The sequence below is a fragment of the Saccostrea cucullata genome, unplaced genomic scaffold, assembly GCF_032062105.1.
Source record: "Saccostrea cucullata isolate Sc308-1 unplaced genomic scaffold, CSIRO_AGI_Scuc_v1 ctg1072, whole genome shotgun sequence".
NCBI classification, from domain to species: Eukaryota; Metazoa; Mollusca; class Bivalvia; order Ostreida; family Ostreidae; genus Saccostrea; species Saccostrea cuccullata.
The window spans coordinates 104,510-113,715 of NW_026934223.1; the positions used below are offsets into that span (position 1 = coordinate 104,510).

General features: G+C 34.5%; 1 protein-coding gene across 2 annotated transcripts in view; it reads right to left on the minus strand.

Annotated features, from left to right (window-relative positions):
• The window catches only part of LOC134240225 (small ribosomal subunit protein eS19-like), a 30,541-nt gene extending 21,341 nt beyond the window's left edge, over positions 1 to 9,200 (minus strand). Inside the window, exons 1-4 of one of the 2 annotated variants that reach the window (XM_062722323.1) lie at positions 9,145 to 9,200; positions 7,022 to 7,254; positions 6,181 to 6,536; positions 4,743 to 5,423 (exon numbers count right to left, since the gene is read on the minus strand). In XM_062722323.1, coding sequence (XP_062578307.1) covers positions 4,801 to 5,423; positions 6,181 to 6,536; positions 7,022 to 7,254; positions 9,145 to 9,195 — 1,263 coding nt within the window. In that variant the 5' untranslated portion in view covers positions 9,196 to 9,200 and the 3' untranslated portion in view covers positions 4,743 to 4,800. Of the gene's footprint in view, positions 1 to 4,742; positions 5,424 to 6,180; positions 6,537 to 7,021; positions 7,255 to 9,144 lie in introns of those variants that run through there. The other variant, XM_062722324.1, reaches the window with a different exon arrangement.
• Between the last annotated feature and the right edge of the window lie 6 nt (positions 9,201 to 9,206).

Below are 9,206 nucleotides of genomic sequence, written 5' to 3' on the forward strand. Positions count from 1 at the left end.
TGTATATCAACATATTTGCCAAATGTTAATACAGCAGTTCGCAAAACATACGATCTGGAAAACAATTGGACATCTTTTCATTAACTACATCATTACATGTAGCAGAGAGTGTGTAGTAACGTTTTCAGTTCGTGTTACTGTACAAGTTTATAAAGCTTACAATTCAATCTCAAAATATTCTTGCGATTCTGTTAAATAATGGGCATATGTGCCCGCTTCATAACAACATGATACCTTTAATTAATATGTATATAAGGTAACATTTGTAGCTTTTGACATTTTATGGCCCGGAAACCGTGAAATGGAGTAGTTTAACTTTCATCCCTACGGCTACAAGTTCATATCATTGTTCATATTCAAATTGGTGTATGCGAATAAGTTTTACGTATTTATTACTGTCAGAATATAGTAATAATTCGATGCATAAATGTAGACCAATAAAGTGATAGTAGTACATTTATTTATCAAATAATTTTTACTTTAATATTTTTCCCATGCTTACTTTTCTAAGGATATCGAAAAAGAGGCTCAGACAAGACCACGTGGGACTGTTGTCCTGAAATCCCGATCCCGATGTATTTGGTGATTTTGAACCGATATTCACACTGAGAGGTTAAGAGACAGTCATAGCGACACTGTATATTTTCTGAAACAATTTTAGATAATTTGATGTCACCAGCTATATATGTAGAAACTGAAAAAGCCGAGTTTTTAATATTTGCAAAATTTTCCTCAAAAACTGAATTCTAAAGTCTTTTATTTATCTCAGGGGGGAAAATAGATAAAATAACACATTTTAAAAGGTAATATTTATCTTTTCTCACAGTGCAACTTTGAATAGATACAGTGAACTGAGTTCGAAATCTAGCAGGGACATATTTTTGGCGAAATGGCATATAAAAATATCTTCTTTCCTGATTATCAAAATTATTATAGAACATTGAATTTAATTATCATATAGTTATATTTTTGCACAATCAAAGACTTAAAGAATTTTTCAAATGTAGAGGTAAATTAATAATAAGGGATTGAAGTTTTTAAATATATCAAAATAGACAAATAAATGTAATAAATATGATTTTCCAAACAATTATGTTAGCTTTGAAAAGCTTCCTATCTAAGTACCTGTAGATAAGAGCTAAAAATCTGTAGAAAGTGTTTTTTTCTCTCTGAAACTTTTTGTTTTTGTACCTCTATTTGAATTATTTACCATATGTGAATATAAGGGGAAAAAAAATGAAAAACTAGAGGTACTGTGAGCGATGAGCTCACTAAATGATACCCCCCGCCTCCCATAGGGTTATAACTGGTGAAAAAGTCCATGTTTTCCTGTGACCGGGAAACCCAAAATATGTGTCGGATCAAAAAGTAAAATAGGAGGTGCACAATGGCAATATGTAATAAAGATTCTGTGAAAGGCTCATTAAATTTTAATCAGTGGGATAGAAGGAGTTACGGATAAGAGATGGATACCCCAAAGCGTAAAAATAACAGACGGACGGACAAACAGACGGACGGACGGACGGACGGAATTAACGATTACTATATACCCTCCCGCTTTTCAAGCGGGGGGTATAAAAAGTGAGCAAGCTCACATACCCCACACTCCCCCAAAACTCAAAGTGCTGAAAATCCCGTAAAAAATTGAAAGAATCGGAATTTCCCGGTAAAATGCACATCTACGAATTGTGTCCTAAATATCTGCAAAGTTTGATGACATTCTGTGCAGCGGTTTATGAGGAGTTGCGCTGACAAACTGTTCATCACTATATTCAAGATATCCCCAAAAATCTAATTTGAAAAGTGCCGAAATTCCCAGAAAAATAAAGGAATCGAAATTTCCTGGTAATATGCACATTTACACACTGTGTCCTAAATATCTCCAAAGTTTGACGAAAATCTGTGCAGCAGTTTATGAGGAATTGCGCTGACAAAATGTTCATCTCCATATTCAAGGTATGGCCAAAAATCTAAGTTGAAAAGTGTGGAAATTCTAAGAAAAATACTGGAATCCGAATTTCCTGTTAATATGCATATCTACACATTGTGTCCTAAATACCTGCAAAGTTTGACGAAATTCTTTGCAGCGGTTTATGAGGAGTTGCGCTGACAAAATGTTCATCTCAATATTCAAGGTATGGCCAAATTTCTAAGTTAAAAAGTGCAGAAATTCCCGAAAAAAATAATGGAATTGGAATTTCCTGGTAATATGCACATCTACACATTGTGTCCTAAATACCTGCAAAGTTTGACGAAATTCTGTGCAGCTGTTTATGAGGAGTTGCGCTGACAAAATGTTTATCTCTATATTCAAGGTATGGCCAAATGCCTAAGTTAAAAAGTGCAGAAATTCCCGGGAAAAATAAAGGAATCGGAATTTCCTGGTAATATGCACATATACACATTGTGTCCGAAATATCTGCAAAGTTTGACGAAATTCTGTGCAGCGGTTTATGAGGAGTTGCGCTGACAAACTGTTCATCTCTATATTCAAGGTATGGCCAAATGCCTAAGTTAAAAAGTGCAGAAATTCCCAGAAAAAATATGGAATTGGAATTTCCTGGTAATATGCACATTTACACACTGTGTCTTAAATACCTGCAAAGTTTGTCAAAATTCTGTGCAGCGGTTTATGAGGAGTTGCGCTGACAAACTATTCATGTGCCGAAATTCCCGGAAAAAATAAAGGAATCGGAATTCCCTGATAATATTCACTTTACACATTGTGTCCTAAATATCTGCAAAGTTTGACGAAATTCTGTGCAGCGGTTTATGAGGACTTGCGCTGACAAAAAAAAAGGACTGACTGACTGACTGTCACTGACGGACAGGTCAAAAACATTATACCTCACGCAACTAGTTGCGTGGGGTATAATAAATATCAAACGCATATAAAAATAACAAATATATTTTAAATTTTACAAAAATTTGGTTAAGCCCATCCATTTTTGTTAAACTATTTATGTCAATTTGGTAATATCATCTTATAGACCCTAATATCGATATCGTTATATTTTTTTTATGCAAAAAGAAAAATATTTTATCTTTTGAAAAAGAAGAAGGTATCGCATGATTGGATGCAGGTATTTTTTACTCTCAATGTTCAGGGAAAAAGTAATGACCTTGACCTGATCTTGCCTCTAATATAAAATGGTCAAAACTAAATTATAAATCTGATACCATCACTTAGTGATATTTATTAAAGAAAAACTTGATTGGCACTTTGAAAGTGAATTTTAACAAAATTGAATCTTCAGGATGCTTGTTCATATTTTTTGAATAACTGTGACTTTTTTCAAAACTTTCAATCTAGCCCTTGTTTGATCAAACTTGAATCCCTTCACTCAAACATACTTTATGCCAAGTTTGGTTCAGTAGTTCTAGATAAGAAGACAAAATTGTGAAAAGTTTACAACACCGATGACAGTGATGAAAATATACATGATACCCTAAGATAATCCATTTAGTGATCTAGAAAGACCCCTCCCCCCTAAACTGCAAAGTGACCTTGGACCCTAGAAATGCAGATCTGTGTTTGGGAAAGGAGTTTTTTGCTCGTCAGTTATATATGTAATTAAACTATTCATGGCTCTGCTAGCTGTTCTTTAAAGATGAAAATTTTCAAAGATTTTTCCTGTGTATTCATATGTAAAACTATCATTGCCCAATGTGGACCCACCTTACCCCCTGGGGTCATGATTTGAACAAACATGAATCTAAACTACCAGAGGATACTTCCATATATATATGACCAATCAGATTTTATGTCCTTGAGAAGATTTTCCCTATGTAAAACTTTGAATTTGATTGTCCACAGTGGCCCCACCCTATCTCGAGAGGGTCATGACCTCTCATTTTGACCCCACCCCCAAGGGTCATAATTTCAACTAATTCAAATCTGCACAACTCTCAATGACTCCACAAAAGTTCCATATTTCCAAATACAGTAGTTCATAAGATTTTTTTTTTTAATTTTTTTTTTTTCATAAAATCGTAACTATCTCTCCTTGAAAAAAGGTGAGGCCCTTCATTTTCAAAAATTCAATAAGTTTTCTGCCAGTGACCTTTAAATTGCCAAAACAAATACGTGTATGTATCAAGGTGATGATAAATTCCTGGGTCATAATAAATCTGTATATATAAAAGGTATAATAACCTTCTTGTAGTTCTCCATGATAAAGGAATAGGTCAGACAACAAGCTCATTATTATTTTTTTTTGTAACATCATCAGACATCTATGCAGTTTGGTTCAGGTATGCCCAAGAGGCACAGACGCTTGTTTCATACAGTACGCTAGTTTTCTACTAAATGGTAGAAAACTATCGTACTGTATGGAACAAGCGCCTGTGACTAGGAGGGGTAACAACAGCCTGCCCTTGGCTTTTTTTGAACAAGTCCCCAGCTGTATTTTAAGTATGTTGATATAGTCTTCCTGTGCAACTACGAATTACAAAAATAAACAAAGATAAACCAAAACTGTACTGATGGAGAAGTTGGTGGTCAAACAATCTTATCACAGACAGATCGTGCACATGTTACTATTAAAATTGACCATGTTCTAGTTTTCAATCAGAATAGATAAAACAGAGATTTCTTAATTTACAAATTTATTAATGAACTTTAAAATACCAACAGTTTACAAAAAAAAAGGCACTTAATCTTATGTTAATAAAAGAAAAAAGAACATTTTTCAGGTAACCAACCTTTGATGTTCATTGAACAAAACAAAACACTTTTTGTCCCAAGAAATATCTTTTCTTTTTGAGATACCATTTTCCACATTGTTTTGAATACAACATTTACACAAACTTCTTGTTGCAATTGGAATCATTCCTGTTCCTTTTCCCCCTCATGTGGTATGGATTCCTCTTTTGATTGAAGCCTCTTGATTTACTGTGTCCTGGGATATTCTGTTCACTGTAAGGCTTCCAAGTAAAGGGTGCACAAATGTTAGAATTGATATCCATCATGTGAAATCTATCTCCTGTTGGAATCTGCAGATCTTTGCGGAACTCCTCTGACTTAGCACTTGGCTCCCCTAACTGTTCCTGTCCACTGTAATAATAATCCTCTTCTTGTTTGCATCTCATATAGCAAGTATCTGTTGCCTTTTCTCTTCTCAGAGCAGACCTTTGGTAATGCGAGTTTGGATTTGGAGCCGTTTCCGATGGAACATTGTTATTTGAATTCCACATGTTGCCAGAGTTACCATACAGATTGCTTACCGGGGATCTATAATCAGGTTCTCTCAAACCTCCACATCTGTTTGCAGAAGCACTGAAGTTATTGGGACCTCTCCTATACTGATGACCACCAGAAAACTGGCCTCTGCCTGTGTTCCTTGGTAAGAACTGCTGCCCAACTTGGTTTGTTGCTTGTCTGATTTCTTCAGATCGCCCTGGGAGTTTCATTTGCCAAGCCTCTATAAGTACAGAAAAACTATGTGCAATATTAAAATAGTAATAAGGCATTTTCTTTATATAAGATTCAATACAACTCTACTCTAACACCAGAACTCCTAACCCTGGGGGCATTAGGTTTACAATTTTGGAAGAAGCATCATTGCTCATCACAATCATATCATTAATATTCGTAATGTAGCAGAAAGAAACACGGGTGATAACTTCATAGTGCATTTACTAGGAATATATAGAGACCCTGTAAACATGGCAGGTAATTTGAATCGAGGATACATGGAAAAATTCAAAAATTAATTGGATTTTCGTATCATTATATGGATTTATTTTTTGGATAAAAGGCATAAGCAATCTCAGAGAAGGTTTGTTTTGATTATTTTGGTAGTATATAAATTTTTATTAAATAATTAATATTATTCAACAGAGCCTCTCCCTCACACCTTGACCATGTTTCTCTTCTTAACATGGACCATCTAGTTTTATCTGCTGAATATACAAGGAGAGAGAAGAGGATTTTGTTTTGTTTCTTTTTTTAGAATTTATGCATTTTCACAATGATAATATGACTAACTTAACCTCAGGATGGGGCCTGAATGCTAACTTGGAGCTATGAACCTTATTAAGGGTAAAACATAAAATTTAATAATGCAGTTTGCTTGCTAGCTAGATGTCCATGTGTAAAGACGAAGGTGTAATGCATGTCCGTCCCAGTAATCTGAACCCTATCCCGGGGTACAAAGTCAATGTTGGCCCTTTAATTACCTGATATATGTGTCAGGAGTAGGTTAGAGATGCGGCGATGAGCAGTTTGGTCCCAGTGTACTCCGTCTCCAGCTCTGCGATGTAGCTGATTCCTCATATAGTAATGAAGATCCAGAAGATCAAAGCCGTGAGACACAACCACCTGCTGGGCATAAAAGTTAGCCTCCAGTATGTCTAGTCTTAATGTACTGTTCATGAACTCAATCCCTGGTATCAGGAAACCTCCCCGTACATTTTTTGAGATGGGCAGAGTGGCATTCCAAATGACAAGACAGTCAGGTGACACTATCTCCTTAAAACGGTCAAAAAGGCGAACCAAGTTCACCTTGTATTCTTCTACACCATTTTTTCCATATCTTAAAGAGAGTAAATAAATGCATTATTTCTAACTATCACACAAACAAAAATTTAACTTTACATTGTTCAAAAAGTTTTACTGATTTGATTACTGATTGACTTAATCAAATTATATTCTATATACATTACCCAGTAATCTTTTATCATCCTTCCTTAAGAATTTTGCACCAAGACACTATTTTTTCTTAATGTGTAATACTGTCTTATTAAGCCTTCACTAAACCTTTTGACCTCAAAATTAATAGGCCTCTTCTTTAGGCCCTAGGGAGTTGTTGTAAAATTTAATTGCATAAGCTCAAAGGCTTCTCAAGATATCGAAAGGACACTGAAGTGTTAGAGACAGACAGAAATGCAGCTAGACAGATGGACCGACAGAGAGACCAAAATTAACATTCCCAACTTTCAGTGGGGGATAATTAACAGTAATGACATGTACTACAGCTATAAGTACTAACATCCAGCTCATTTACAAAGTTATACACACCTGCTGATGTCCCACAGACAGGAGTTCATTATTATGATATCTGGTTTGGGGTCTTTGCTGATGTCAGACAATATTGATTCCACATAGGTATTGTAGCATCTGGTGACAAAGTAAAATCGGAGAAGATGGTTTTCCCGGTGGTACTGTCTAATCTCCCTGTAATTCACCCCATTGCTCATCAATCCTTTACGACCGCCCTCAATTAATTCATCTCTTTCAAAACTCATCTCACCCTGTAATGTTTCAAATACATCATTTTTAAGTAAATGTTCAAGAACATTTAATATGACTTGTGTTTCCTTACAAACAAGTTCCTTGATCAGGGTTATAACCAAATAAATTAGGGATGTCAACCAATAGTCGACTATTCAACTATCAGTCGAATGGACCAACGATCGAATAATGAAACAACATTCCAATATTTAATAAATGCAGGAAAAGGTGATAAAGAAATTCTCAACTCAAAATTGATAAAGTGTCATTCCTCAAACCATTATAGTATCCGCCCTCAGACGATTAAGAGCTTGAAAAAAGTCACAGTATTTAAATGAATTTTCACATTGTACATATGGAAAGTACAGTAATTACATACCGCAATAATTATTTCTCAATTACTGATCTTTTTTTGTTATTGTAGTAAATTATGCGTCGCTACATTGGATTTTGAGGATCATTAATTGGACTTGTACCAATTACCGGATTTTGACTGTGGAATCATTTTTATTCGTTAATTGGCCTAAAACTTGTACCAATTTCGTTGATAACAAACAGTTTTTGTATCTTAAATACATAATAAAACAAATAAATTTATTTATTACCTCGAACATTGATGATTCTACAGTATTCGAATGCTATAGGAACAAAACATAGCCGTGAAGTTTTGAAACTTCAATAATTATTAAAACAATAATCTTACATACATGTACATGTAGTAAGAACATTTTAACTGCCCGACTAATCAATAATTGAACACATCATTATTTATCAATATCACCTGACGTGCGAATGGTGTATGTTTACCCCTCCCCTTTTCCAGTTTATTTTTAATAAACTTTAAAAACACCGTACTGAGGACAATTCTCTAAGCGTACTAGAATGAAATGAATTATGAGAATTCATACATTTTGGAGAATTGCGGGTGTAAATTGATTTCATTTAACAACTTATCCCTACTTTAGGTTCCTCTGAATAACAGTGTGTAATACACTGTATAACTTGTTGATGTTACTTTTTACAAAAAATTACAAAAAGGGTTTTCGAATTATAAATAAACATTTGATGAGATTTTTTTTCAAAAATTGTTCTGAATAGTCGATTATCGTTTGAATAATGCAATCGAATATTCGACTAAGGAAAATAAATATTTAGACATCATTAAAATAAATTAAATGTATAAATTAGACACTGAATCAACATAAGACTAAGCATATTATGATATGGAAATGAGACATCCAAAGTGTACTGTATATTTAATATACATGTATTATCAACTCAGCTCTACCCAGGGGCAGATTTTACTTTTTTTTTTAAGTGAACCTTTCATTTTAATCCGTCTAACATCTGTAGTTCCTTTCAAAAAAATTCAAAGATGTCAAAATATGAAAAACTTAGCCCCCCATGGGTCTCAATGTTTGGAACCAAGAATCATGACTTTATCTTAAAACTGTGACCCCCTTAGACCCGGGGGCCAGCCCTATAATGATGAAACCCCCCAGTTATTTTGATATTCCTCCTAATTAAACTCCCCATTAGGACAGGAGCCCCAGATCCCTTTCTGCTTTTTAAATTTCCCCATTTTAAAGAAAATAATGATCAATGGACATAAACTTAGCCTATCCTGCACCAAATGTCCTAGAGTAGGGAATAGACTGTCTGAATATTGCATTGAGCTTGATGGTTTTGGCCCTATCTTTCAAGCCCTTTTAGTAGAGACTATTATATAAGCCTATAAATGTAATGACATAGCAAAATCAATTGATATTGCTTCAGGGGTTCTAGGGAAAAAAAGTGAATAAAAGTTTAATTAAGATAGTTGCATGATGGATGAAAACAGATAGCATTAAGTCACCTAATTTAGTTGTCCGACCTTGATAAAACACTAAAGATTACTTTCAATGTCTTACCTTGTTACGAAGGTGTTTGTCTTTTAGATAGAGGTTCTTCTGCAGCAGCATTACCAAATCTT